The sequence below is a fragment of the Dipodomys ordii genome, unplaced genomic scaffold (assembly GCF_000151885.1).
Source record: "Dipodomys ordii isolate 6190 unplaced genomic scaffold, Dord_2.0 Scaffold33, whole genome shotgun sequence".
Taxonomy (NCBI): Eukaryota; Metazoa; Chordata; class Mammalia; order Rodentia; family Heteromyidae; genus Dipodomys; species Dipodomys ordii.
This window is the reverse complement of record NW_012267249.1, coordinates 7,918,512-7,932,035: the sequence shown is the minus strand read 5'-3', so window position 1 is coordinate 7,932,035 and position 13,524 is coordinate 7,918,512. Positions and strand designations below refer to the sequence as shown.

The 13,524-nt window shown below is 43.3% G+C and overlaps 2 protein-coding genes across 4 annotated transcripts in view; both read left to right on the top strand.

Annotated features, from left to right (window-relative positions):
* The window catches only part of LOC105986129 (cytochrome P450 4A6-like), a 34,987-nt gene that overhangs the window by 1,224 nt on the left and 20,239 nt on the right, over positions 1–13,524 (top strand). Inside the window, exons 2-4 of one of the 2 annotated variants that reach the window (XM_013016892.1) lie at positions 2,434–2,575; positions 3,223–3,267; positions 3,707–3,834. In XM_013016892.1, coding sequence (XP_012872346.1) covers positions 2,434–2,575; positions 3,223–3,267; positions 3,707–3,834 — 315 coding nt within the window. The remainder of the gene's footprint in view (positions 1–2,433; positions 2,576–3,222; positions 3,268–3,706; positions 3,835–13,524) is intronic. The other variant, XM_013016893.1, reaches the window with a different exon arrangement.
* LOC105986130 (cytochrome P450 4A11-like) lies at positions 5,543–13,438 on the top strand. 2 transcript variants are annotated; one of them, XM_013016895.1, is made up of 7 exons: positions 5,543–5,623; positions 6,029–6,135; positions 6,235–6,425; positions 6,531–6,664; positions 7,758–7,822; positions 7,963–8,039; positions 12,728–13,438. In XM_013016895.1, the coding sequence occupies exons 2-7, from the start codon at positions 6,043–6,045 to the stop codon at positions 12,900–12,902; spliced, it is 735 nt and encodes a 244-aa protein (XP_012872349.1). In that variant the 5' UTR covers positions 5,543–5,623; positions 6,029–6,042; the 3' UTR covers positions 12,903–13,438. The 2 variants fall into 2 exon arrangements, with proteins under 2 accessions (XP_012872349.1, XP_012872348.1); XM_013016894.1 differs by lacking the exon at positions 5,543–5,623 and having other exon boundaries at positions 5,686–6,135.

Sequence of the window (13,524 nt, the reverse complement as noted above, 5' to 3'; positions counted from 1 at the left end):
AGTATATATATATAATTTCTATTTTCATAAACACTATTATTCATGGTGCTAAATTACTTCTTAACTTTGTTGGCTAATATCAATTGCAGCCCATTAGCTCTTATAATACTGAGATTTTTCAGCTATTCAAAACCTCTACCATTGGGTAAATTAGGAACAAGAATGCCACATGTAATTAGGTTGAACCATTGGTAGTACGCAGGCAGCAGATTGTCTTGGCCACAAAGCAATCAGAAAGAAGGAATTCTACAGTGCTGCAGGGTCCCTAGATTCCTTCAGGCACAGCACGAGAGGATCCTAGGGGACAAAAAAAAATGTAGCTGGCTGAGAGATTACAGGCTCCATTCCTTGGTCAGTCTCTGTACTGAATCTAAGGATAAGGGAAGCTTCGTGATGAAGGAGATGGGGAAACAGAGTAACCTTTTCAAGGAATTATATCAGAACTATTCTCAGTTCAGATGATTGACCGTCCCATGCCCAACGCAAGCTTATTCCTACTAGAACATCAGCTTGATGACAATGAAAGTTCTGCTTGTTCACTGATTAATCCCTAGCTCCCCAGAGGGAATTCACACAAAGTGAGTGTTCAGTAAATAGTCATGAGTGAATCTGTCTGAGCTTCTACTTTGTATTGACCTTTTCTACTCTCAATGACCTTCTCACACTTCGGCCTAGTTCACTCTTAGTTCAGATTTCTATTATCCTAACAGGTGAATCCTAAAAGCCCCCTTCAAATCCCAGCCAAACATGATTAGGAGGCCATAGGGTTACAGTCTGATCCTGATCTTCAGAACAAGAATCATCACATCACACCAATAGGTCCTCCAGAATCATGGTTATATGTCAATGCAGGAAGGGCAAGAATGGCCTGGCCACCCTGTAACCCTGAACTGAGGGAGAACAGAATGGTTTTTGTTGTTTCATGGATGTATTACCTGCTTCTAGAAAAGGGTCTGATGCACAGTAACTATTTGCTAGGTGGAGGAATGTGTTGATGTGCATGAGAAAGGATTCAGTGATCCACAGTTCATAGTCCCTAGTTGTGACCCTGTACACCCTGGCTATGCCACAGTTTTTTTTTTTTTATCTTTTCACTTCTTGCTCTTGCTCAAGATCGTGTCTGTTCCTTCAGGAAGAGTTTTGCTGAAGAGTTACTCATTCAGTCTCCCCATAAGTATTTATTAATTTCATCCTAGTATTACTTATTACTTTGGGGGGAAAAAGGTAGGATATCTGCAAGGTCTGTTGAATGCTGCACTCTAAGAAATGACCCAGAAATGACAGGTTTCAAGATTAGTTTGCCAGCATGAGGTAAAGTATTAGAATATCAGAGTGAAATGTTGAGATCACATACCAGGAAGCTCTGAGAACCCAGGGGAGGACTCAGCAAGGATGAGTTTCATCTAATCCCGTGGTCATGGCCATGTCCTTGGACATTCCTCGTTCTTCAGTAAAACAGGCTAAACTCATAACCACTCCTTGAGCACAACATTTCCTGAAGAGTTACATAACTGTACCAGTTTGTGCTGGCTGCCACACCAAAATGTCACAGACTAAGTCTCAAAAGCAACGAAAATGCAGTCTCACAGCGTGGAGATTGGAATTCCTAGGTCACAGTGTTGACAGGGTTGGTTACTTCCATGAATTATGAAAGCAGTATCTGCTGTCTATGTGCCTCCTTAGGTTGAAATTGAACATCTTCCTATATAAGCTCCACGCACGTCTCACTGTGTCCAAAATGTTTCTTTTCATAAGGGCAGTATCATATTAAATCTAGGGCTACCTTAATGCCTTATTTACCTATAAAAACTTATATCCAAATAATATCACATCCTGAACACATAAATTTGGAAAGTATACAATTTATCCATAGCTTTAATGTAATTAGGTCTGTTAAAAATTTTTTTATGCAGGCTGGGAAGGTGGCTCAGTGGTAGAGCGCTTGCCTTGCATGCACGAGGCCCTGGGTTCGATTCCCCAGCACCACATAAGCAAAAAGAAAAAAAAAGGAAGTGGCACTGTGGCTCAAGTGGTAGAGCGCTAGCCTTGAGCTAAAGAGCTGAGGGACAGCACCCAGGCCCAGAGTTCAGGCCCCACGACCGGACCCCCCCCCAAAAAAATTTTTTTTAATGCACCATTGAGTCCAGCTCTGAATACTGATCAAGCAATGCTTGGTCCAGTGCTACAGGAAAGATTCTAAGAACATTTCTAAGCAAGGATATGTAAATGGTCCAACAGTGGAAAAAACCTTAGTTTATAGTTCTGTGGATATAGCAAAACTCTGGATTATAATCCAGGTCTTCATTAACCATGTGAGTCTCTAATTTCTGTGGATAGATCCAACATTGGATCTCCCTTGTTGTTTAGCCATTCTTATACTTCAAGAATGAGACTTTTAAAAAAGGTATTGGTTTTATTTTCCTTTGGTGACAGTTCCAAAAGGGCCAGGAGTTGCAGCAACTGATGAAAAGGGTAGAGAAATTCCCTAGTGCCTGTCCTCGCTGGCTATGGGGAAGTGATGCCTTTCTTTTGATCTATGATCCTGACTACATGAAGGTGATTTTGGGGAGATCAGGTGAGAGTGAACCCTATCCCAGAGGCAGTAGCTCTTCTCTTGTGACTGCATGCTCTACAATCTCAAAATTTCAGAAGAAAGGTACAATTAAAATATCCATATGTGGAAATATGTAAACTTCTCATTCCTATCTCTTTCCCAGCCCACAAACTAACCTAGAGCCAATAATATTTACTGAGAACTAAATATCTTAAGTTCTATGTGGGCCTGAATTGATTTTCTTCTCGACCTCCCTTCCTTCCTTCCTTCCTTCCTTCCTTCCTTCCTTCCTTCCTTCCTTCCTTCCTTCTTTCCTTCCTTCCTTCCTTTCTTTCCTCCCTCTCTTCCCCTCCCTCATTCCTTCCATCCTTCCCTCCTTTTCTCCATCTCTCCTTTTTCTTTCTCCTTTACTACCTCCCTCCCTTCCTTTCATCTTTCCTTCCTTCCTTTTTCCCTTCCTTCTTATTGAGGTGCTTTGTTTTGTAAAGTGTCCACATCTGTAAGAAAAGCACCCATCTACATTGATTTGGGATTGAAACCTCAAATTGTTAGTTGTCCTTGTAATGGGTTGGCTGGGCCACTACCAACTGTAGAAATACAGCTGCTTACAAGCTGCCTTATATTGTATATGCCAGTTTCCTTTTAAGTTTTTCTCTTTTTTTTTTCAGACCCAAAATCTCTTTCCAGCTACAGAGTCCTAGCTCCCTGGCTTGGTACATACATCTAAGTGTGATCAATCCCCTTGGCAAGATATATTTTTCAGCCTCGTAGAGAGCAAGAATTGATGAGCTACTGCTGTCAAAACACATCCCTAAATGTGGTCTTGTTTCTCTTCATCTAATCAGACCTGCACCTTGTCACCATATTTACATGATTAGGCTCTAACCTCCATATGTCCTGAGTTATCTCCAGTCTTAACCTGACATTGCTTTAGGTCTCTTCTTGACAAGTTTGACCACTTTCAAGTTTGACAGCTCTCAATTGTATGAGCCCAGCAGGGAATTCACATTCTTGAAAATGCAAACTCTTTCATGAGTCCAAGAAATTCTCTTAGCTATTATCTTTTCCCAGAATCCCTACCCCCTTTATCTCCCCAATTTTCTTTCTGATTCCACCACTGACACATTCATGTACCAACCATTTCTGGCCCAGGCAATGGTTTGCTCCTGCTGAATGGGCAGACATGGTTTGAGCACCGGCGGATGTTGACCCCAGCTTTCCACTATGACATCCTGAAGCCCTACGTGGGAATCAAGGTGAATTCTGTCCAGGTGATGCTGGTGAGTCTGTCTAGCTCTCTCATGTCCAAATACCCAATCACAGCCCTCAGACAGATTTGATTCCTTAACACAGAAGCCATTATGGAATAAGACTTTTAGGCCACTAAGGTGATGCCACAATCCTCAAAGGTAACAGGACAGAAAGGACAGAAAATGATTAGAATGGATCTTTTTTTTTTTGGTCGGTCATGGGGCTTGAACTCTGGGCTTGGGCGCTGTCCCTGCGCTCTTTAGCTCAAGGCAAGCATTCTATCGCTTAAGCCACAGCACTACTTCTGGTTTTCTAGTGGTTTATTGGACATAAAAGTCTCACGGACTTTCCTGCCCGGGCTGGCTTTGAACCGTGATCCTCAGATCTCAGCTACCTGTGTAGCTAGGATTACAGGCATGAGCCACCGGTGCCCAGCTTAGAATGGATCTTAATAACACTGTTTCCACATTGTCCAAGGCAGAGAGCATCATAGTTGACATATGCCCAAGTCTGTATCAGCGTGTTCAAGGGGTGTAGTCAATCCTGCCAGACATCAGGACTGCATGTCCCTTGCTGGCCAAGTCCATGGTAGCATCACTATCAGGAGAGAATTCCAAAGATGTCACTCAATAAGCCCCAGGTTCTAGGCCTTCTGCATTGATGTGAGTACTCACATCAATTCTAGTCTACATTCTCAATGTGCAATGCCATCACTATCCAACAGGATTACTTTTGTTTATTTCTTTTTAGCAGCACAAGCTTGCTCAAAGTTTGCCATATGGGACCATATGGCTTCCTTAGTAGTTACAGTCTGGCTCTGCCAGCTTTATATGACTTTGAAAACAATTCAAATGTTTTCCCCCTTCAAATGGATGCTTCTTGCCCTTGTATCCTCACTGAGCCCTCAGCAAAACATATGGACTGCTTTTTGTTCTAAAATGATATTTTCTGACTTAACAAAGACAATTTTCCCAATTTCCCCAAATTCAAACTAATGACTACTATGAAAAATCATGCTTAATTTTATGAAACAAGTTTGTGAGGAAATCTGCATCCCTTTACTAATACTTGCTTTAGGGCCAAAATTCATTGGGATATGTCTACTTTATAAAGTAAAGACATCCTATTAGAATATGTAGAGAAACAGAAGCAAGCTGATCTTTTTATAGCATTGGCCACGTGGAGGAAATGAATGGGTCAATGTCCCTCACCCACCACAGGACAAATGGGAGAAGCTCAGCAGCCAAGAGTCCCCTCTGGAGATCTTCCAACACATCTCATTGATGACCCTGGACACCCTCATGAAGTGCGCCTTTAGCTACCAGGGTAGCGTCCAGTTGGATGGGTCAGTGACACCCCTAAAACTACTAACTGGTGGGGATTCACCTGAAATGAATCAGTTTGGATACCCCAAAAAAGATGAGATTTTTGATCCCAGACTTAAGCTAAGCTGTAATTCCAGACAAGACCAAATTCTGCTCAGCTACAGACCACTGATATAGGCATAAATCTGACTGCTTATGCCATCTTCTAAAGAACCAGATAAAACTGATAGGTGTCTCAGTGATTTGTGTACTTTACCATAAAGAGAGTTTCCACCCAGAATTCACTCTATGTCAAGGCTTTCCCTCATCTGTCTACCTGTTTGCCTTCTATCCTCCAGGAATTCCCAGTCCTACATTCAGGCCATTGAAGATCTGAAAAACCTGTCATTTTCCCGTCTGAGAAGTATCTTTCATCACAATGACATCATATACAGTCTGAACTTTGATGGCCGCTGGGCCAATCGTGCTGGCCAGATTGCCCATGAGCACACAGGTTCTCTCTGTGCATTCTGTCTCCTTTCTGTACCAGTCACAGGCAAAATGAGCTAGCCATGATCTCATTTCCAGAGGCAACTACTCTGATGCCCTTAAGGATCTGGGACATACTCATTCATGCTGGGTACTTCATTAGTGCAAATGTTGGGAGCTAAGATGTTGCAGATGTTGCTATGAAATTGGTGATGTTGCATGAGACCCATTCCAGTAAGCTCAAACTTGGCCTATGTTGCCTGTGCTTCGGAGGGAATTCCTGACCTGAATCAAAAGGTGCCATACTCCAAACCTTATCCCCTCGTACCTTGATTGCTCATAGGGCACCCAGAATGGGGCAAGAAGTACACAGGGTTTCTGGGGTTTGCTATAGTGTTTGGCAAATTTATTAACCACTGTCCTGGAATAGATTGAGTGATCAAGATGAGGAAGGCTCAGTTACAGGATGAGGGGGAGCTGGAGAAGATCAAGAAGAAGAGGCACTTGGATTTCTTGGATATCCGCCTGTTTGCCAAAGTAGGTTTGTGTGGCAGAAGTCTAAGGCTTTGCCCAGAAGTGCAGAGTGAGGTAAAACCTGTGTGTGTGTGTGTTTTTTTTTACTATAATCTCTTACAGCTGGAGAACGGGAGCAGCTTGTCTGATGAAGACCTGTGTGCTGAGGTGGACACTTTTATGTTTGAGGGACATGACACCACAGCCAGTGGCTTCTCCTGGATCTTGTATGCTCTGGCTACAAACCCACAGCATCAGCAGAGGTGCAGGGAAGAGGTAGAGAGCCTCCTTGGAGATGGAGCCTCCATCACTTGGTAAGTGACTACTACATAAGAGGTAGGAACATACTACCTGTCTGGTAGAGGGAACCACTGTGATTCCCAGGCTGTGTCTGTCCTTCAGGGTGAGCTTTGTTCTAGGAACCACTTGGACCAGATGCCCTATACTACTATGTGCATTAAGGAAGCCCTGAGACTCTATCCACCAGTACCAGCTGTGGGCAGAACGCTGAGCAAACCTGTCACCTTCCCTGATGGACGTTCCCTACCCAAAGGTACTAACTTCCTTGACTCACTCTCCTATGCCCTTCCTATGGATAATAACGGAGGTTTTTAGGCACTCAGCAAAGACAAGAGAGGATGGAAAGCCCATGTGTACTTCAGTTCTGAATCTCCTTCAGTCCTACTTTCCTTGTCAGTAAATCAGTACTTACTTTGTAGTTAGTATCACATGTATGAAATAGGGGAACTTGGTTAGAGAAACTTCAATACTTATTAGTTCCCCTTTAAAATCTAAGGAAATTTTCATTTCAGAACATTGGCATAAATCATTTGTAAGATGGCCTTCAATTCTGTTATTTATTGGAATAAAATCACAAGGTTCTTTAATTCTCCACTGTTAACAATCAACATTGGAGTCTTTGATCTTGTGATTGTAGCTCCCTTGATTGAATTATATGGTATTTCAGATTCTAATGCTCTAAGCTTTTATTTCTGACCAAAACATCACAACACACACAGACCACTTCTCTCTTCACTGTATACATTTTAATAATAATAAAAAAGAAGAAACACATTCTTTATATTGGACAGAGGATATCTATCTATCTATCTATATATATATCCATTGTGATATATGCAAAAGAAACTATCAGTTGACATAATGATGACCTAATTGTCAGGATCTGAGGTTGGGATACTAGGGAGATCTGGTTCTTTTCTTTTCTCAAGTGGAGGTAAATGAAGGTGTTATAAATTAGATGTAGTGTTGACTATAATAAGTCTTGGCTTGATGGCACAGAGAAGCTAATGGCCAGATCTGAGAGTCCTATTACGATAGAAAGACACTACTGCCTCATCTGCTACTGGGCTTTGTCTCTGCCTCGTAACACTCTAGTTTTGTGACAATAGGTTTCATTCAGTACCTCTGAGCCTTTGATGCCTTATCTAAAAGAAGAAGATACGAATGCCTTTCTGGGAAGGTGATTGTGAGTGCTAAATGAATTAATATATGTTCTCAACTGCTCAAATGATGATCAATGAAGCCAATAGTTTTATGCATGCATAGCTCCATCTTGTTGAAAGACAAAAAACACACAGATCTTGGGCATAACAAGTCTTCTCTTTGTCTCCTTACCTGCCCCACAGGTGTCATGCTCTTTCTCAGCTTTTATGCCCTTCACCATAACCCGAAGGTGTGGCCAAACCCAGAGGTATGAAGACACTGCAAAGTAGGAGGGGAAGATCTCTGAGGACCACCACCTCTTCTGACTCCCACCTGTAGTGTTACGCCCCTCATGCATTGCAAAGAAACTTGATCTCATTCCTTCCTGGCCCTTGTGCTTCCTTACAGGTGTTTGATCCTTTGCGGTTTGCACCTGGTTCTACCAGACACAGCCACTCCTTCCTGCCCTTCTCCGGAGGATCAAGGTGAGGCCTCTTTTGTTGTTAATGGAGTAGTGGAGAGGGAGGCGACAAGATGGCGGAGGAGAAGCTGGAATCTGAACAAGCTCTCGCATAGAAAGCAGTTTTAGAGTTCCAGTGAACAGTCCTAAGCCAGAGAAACACACCAAGTGTGCCATCACAGGACAGAGAGTTAGACAAGTGAGAGAAAGCCAAGGCAAGAATACACATCTGAGCACCAGCCAGCAGCCGGCGGCGACAGGGTCGCGGTGGAGACCGCAGCCGGGCGATACCTGAGCGCTCACACAGAGAGTCCGGGACGAAGGAGCCAGACGCAGCGGGCGAGCGGATTCTACTCAACACCAGCAAGAACCGACAAGGAGCAGACAGCTTCATCCTGCAGTTTGCAGATCAGAGACGACCCAGGATCCAAGACTCGGCGTGAGTAGAAGCCCGACATCCTCACTCCTTCTCAGGGAGCAGAGGAGGGAAGGCCACCCCTCCCACCCCCAGCACCGGTGATCTCCATCTTGGATACCGACAAAACTCGGCGGAGCTGCTAGCTCCAACTCAGGCCTTGGAGTAGTGGAAAAGAGTAGTCTAGGCACATTCCCAACGTTAGGCATTCTCTACATTGTTTTGTGGTAAAGTCAGGCATGTGGCTGCTTGTTGTTGTTTGTGGGGAAGAAGCCTCTTGGGGGTATGTCTGTCCCTGAAAAGAAGTGGTATTTCTGAACATATCCAAGAAAGGTTGACCTACTGCCCTCCCCAATGGCCTCCCAAATGCTAGTGTTGATAGCGTTCTTATGTTTCCTTTCACTTTAGGAGTGGGATGGTAGAAATTAGATCCTTTTTTTATGGAAATTGAATCTCAGGCATGTGCTTTTAGGTGCCACAATGCTTCAATGGTGTACTGTTCTCTTTCTACACATTTTCAACCCAGCTCACCACTTTTCTGCTTATTCTCTAGTCCCACAACCATTGCAGAAAGTGGTTGGCTGTTTGGGTTTGTTTACTTGATGTCTGTCTGGCATATAAATTTTCCAGTCAGATATCTGAGAGGTTGTAGGTAGCCCCTCTGTTGTAAGGTAAAATCTCAGTCACAAGAAAACAAAGCCACATTTTGAGAAGTCGAATTGGGAGTCTATTAGAAATCTGGAGTCTGTAGGTGGATTCTTGTCACAAAGACTTGCAGCCCCATACAGAGCCTACACCAAGCTTTTAAAGACAAAAACCACATGTTTGGGTGGTGACAAAGCCCCAACATAAACAAAGGCATCAGGAGCAGGCCTTCCAAGGGTGTTTACATATCCTCTTTGGGTCTAAACAACATGATACATTTGCACATCCTCTAAACAGAGCCTCCCTTGCTCTAGCAACTGAGCTAGTCATCTACAACTCAAAGGATGGCTTATCTCACTTTTAGACCTTTGAAACTGGGTAGAAAGCCCCCATCACCCAGCTAGGTGCCAGGATGTTGTGGCATCATCTAGACCTGGTCTCTCCCTACTTCATCTCAAAGAAAGGTTTACAGCAGTATACAGCACTTCATTTGTAGTATCTCCTAATTCAGTTTTAGACTCTATGTTAAACTTCCTATTCCCCTTATACTTTGTCCAAATTGTATAGATGAAACAATACCTGTATATTTTGAAATTACACTGCTAATTTGTTTCAATTTGCTAATGATCACTAATCAACTTCAAAAAGTATGAAAACAAGGACAGTATACTGCCTCTAAGGAAGACCTCACTATTTTTACCTGAAAGATTACACTGAAAGGTCCCTAACACATCCAGTTGAAACCCAGTAAAGCAGCTATAAACAAACAATTGTAGCCGGGTACCGGTGGCTCACGCCTGTAATCCTAGTTCCTCTGGAGGCTGAGATCTGAGTGAGGATTGGGGTTCAAAGCCAGCCCAGGCAGAAAATCCGTGAGACTCTTATCTCTAATAAAAACCACTAGAAAACTGGAAGTGGTGCTGTGGCTCAAGCGGTAGAGTGCTCGCCTTGAGCTGAAGAGCGTGGAGACTATGCCCAGGCCCAGAGTTCAAGCCCCACAACCAACCAAAACAAAAACAAAAAAACCCTCCAAACAATTGTAAACAGTCTTCGGTAATAATCCACAAAGGCTCAAGGAGTCCCCTGTGGAGTGTGAATTGCCATAAACCTTGTAGTATTAGTAGGAAACAGGACTGTTAGAATCATGATGATGTGAATTCTCCCAGGGCAGAACCATCTTTCTGCAAATAGGCTTTAAAGCAAACTGTTCATCCATCAATTTGATTTCCAGTATTTGGATTATCCTAGAACGAAGTATTTCCTTCTAGATATTGGCTGTAAATAATGTTGCTTGTACTAGGTACAGTAAAGTTAGGCAAATGCTTAGACATACCTAATATTTACTTTCTGTAAGGTAAATTAAATAGGTAGGTTTAATTAGGTAGCTGATGAAGAGAACACAATGGGGTATTCAGGCAAGAAGAAAAGTTTTATTACCAAACTGCTGCCCCACCATGCATGGTGGAGATGCATAGACTGAAAGGGTGGGTTGATGTCCCACCTTGGTTTAAATAGGGAAGGGGCAGGGAGAAGGTGCTGTCAGATGAGGGAAGGTGTGGCCACACTGAATGGGGTTGTGACTTCAAAGCCTGGGACCCTCCCTCAGTCCCATGGGAGACATGAGGAGGCTGCTCAGGATGTGATCTTGGAGGAGGGGGAGGTAACTGCTTCCAGGTCTGCCAGTTACCTAGGGCAGAGACTTAGGCTGGAAGTGTGGAAGCCAGGGCCTGCAGAGCCCGGGGCAGACCTTATACTTTCTATGCATTCCAATACGGTGAGTTTTTAAGGCGGGGGGGGGAGGAGGAGGAGAGGGGGTGTTGCTCTTTTTTTTGGGGGGGGTACAATGTTGGGTCTTTTACTCAGGGCCTGGGTATTGCACCTTAGGCTTTATCACTCAAGGCTGTCAGTCTACCACTTGAGCTATACCTCCACTTTTAGATGTTTGGCAGTTAATTGGAGATAGGTCTCATATTCAGGCTGGCTTTGAACTACAATCCGCAGAGCTCAGCCTCTTGAGTAGCTAGGACCACAGGCATGAGTCACTGGCACCCAGATTCTAATACAATGATTTAAAAGTTTTGTTTTCTTTGACAAGTCTTGTGCTAAGATATGGGAAACAGAGATATGTAATAATGCTTCTGATCATCAACAAGAAGGGAGAGGTTTTGTGCAGAATCAGATACCTACACTTGAGACAGACATCATCCTTTCTCCTTCCTTCACCCTGTCAGTCACTCACTGAGCTGTTTGTGGAATATTCCATGTTCCTGATATTGTCTCAGGCTTTGGACTGTGGAGGGTCCTTCAATAAAGAATTTCCCTTGAATATCTGGAAAGAAAAGGACTGTTGGCAAAGAAGTGAGAGCCAGCTGGTCATTAGCCCTTGGCCCTTAGGATTTGCAGGGAGTGGTGATAACAGCAGCCTCATCATGATCTGAGGTGAGAAGTGGGACTACGAAAGTAAGGTGCAGTCAGTATGGAAGCATCTGTACAATATCCTATCTAATAGAGGGCCTTGAGGGTCACAGGGGATGGTGGGGGCCAGAGAGACCAGTGAAATCCAGAAGGACTGAAGATGGCAAGCAAAGACATTTCTGGATTAAAATTCAAAATCTACCTATATATGCTGATGGACTGTGGGTTATGTGTGGAGTTTGACCAGTAAATGGGAGGTAGAGGAGGCTTCAGCTTGTAGATCTCCAACTCAATGTGTTTTCTAGGAGTTACTCATCGATATTTGGCTTCCTTCTCATAATCAAAGATCTTTTTAGGCTATAGATGGCAATACCTCCAATACCTTCTTGTATGGCCCAAACCAGTAGTTTTCACATTAGCGAATGGAGGAGTTAAACAATAACTCTTAAAATAATAATCATTATTAGCTTCTATCCCTTAAAGTGTTGTAACTTATTCAAACAGAGATCTCATCTTTGAGATCAAAAGTAGGGATTGATCTAGCTCTGGAAGAATGCACATTTTTGTCAAAGGTCAAAAATAATAAACCACAAAGGATGATCTATACAGCAGTGATACTCACTAGACACTATGTTGAAAATGAACTTGTGGGTAGGGGGTCAGAGTGGAAAAACTGGGAGAAAATGAGGGAAGAGGTGATACTGTTCAATACAAAATGTACTCATTACCTTACTTATGTAACTGTAATCCCTCTGTACATCACCTTTACAATAGTAATAAAAAATGTATGAACCAAGATCTTGGATAAAGGTGTGTGTGTGAGAGAGAGAGAGAGAGAGATAGAGACAGAGACAGACAGACAGACAGACAGACCGACAGACAAGACAGAAACAGAGACAGAGACTGAAAGACAGAAAGGGAAGGAGGGAGGGAGAGAGAGAAAGAGGGGGGGAGAGAGAGACAGAAACAGAGACAGAGACAGAGAGACAGAGACAGAAATACAGAGAGGAAAGGAAGGATGGAGGGAGGGAGGGAGAGAGAGAGGGAGGGAAAGAGTGAGAGAGAGAGAGAGAGAGAGAGAGAGAGAGAGCACGCATTGTGGAAGGGACAGATTCTATCTGAATCCATGAATGAGGGCCCTGACTGCTCACATGGGCTAGGGCTCTCAGGGCCAATCCCTGCCCAGGATAGAACAGGACCTGAGGCACTTCTCATTTTGTTTTCTCTACCTGGCCTAGGAACTGTATTGGGAAGCAATTTGTCATGAATGAGTTGAAGGTGGCTGTGGCCCTGACCCTGCTCCACTTTGAGCTGCTGCCAGATCCCACCAGGACTCCAGTCCCCATCACAAGAATTATACTGAAGTCTATCAGTGGGATCCACCTGTATCTCCAGAAGCTGCAGCAATCCTAGCAAGGACAGGCGCTGGGGACCTCCTGCTCACTGTTTCGTTTTCCTGTCACCTGCTTCTGTCCTTGGCTGTCTACCCACATTCCCTTCTTTGCATCTACCTGATATGGTATCTCTGTCCCCCTACTTGTCCTCTTATTTTCTCTCTTACCTTCCTCCAGGATCCCACCTCCTTATCTACCAATTTTTCTTCTTAATTGTCTTTATTTTAGAATGTCCTCTTAATCTCTGATCACTTATCTACCCTCTAGCCTGCCTGCCCTGACCTGTCTTCTCTTTGCACTATTTGCCTGTGTCTATATGATCTTCCTGTTTTGCTAAAATGAACTACCACCACTTTGATGGCTTTAAACCATACACACTTAAAACTCACAATTCTGGAGATTGAATATGGATAATTGTTTTCCTCTTCTTCCTTATTTCTATTGCTGGAGGTTTGTTTCAAGTACTCACAGTGACTGGATTTGTTATACCTAGAATATCAAGGATCATCTCTTGTACTTGAAGTCAACTAATCATAGATAGTATCTACAGCTACAACTCTTTTTTTTCTTTATTTTTTTAAATTTAATTTAATTTGTGAACATACTGTACAGAGGGGTTACAATTGCATGGGCAGGATAAT

Bases quoted from the DNA above. Each gene is read 5' to 3' on its own strand.
- LOC105986130 (XM_013016895.1), top strand. From the start codon at position 6,043: ATGAGGAAGGCTCAGTTACAGGATGAGGGGGAGCTGGAGAAGATCAAG. The intron at 6,426-6,530 runs GTAAGTGACTAC...GCTTTGTTCTAG, and splicing joins GATGGAGCCTCCATCACTTG to GAACCACTTGGACCAGATGC. The intron at 8,040-12,727 runs GTGAGGCCTCTT...TACCTGGCCTAG, and splicing joins CCCTTCTCCGGAGGATCAAG to GAACTGTATTGGGAAGCAAT.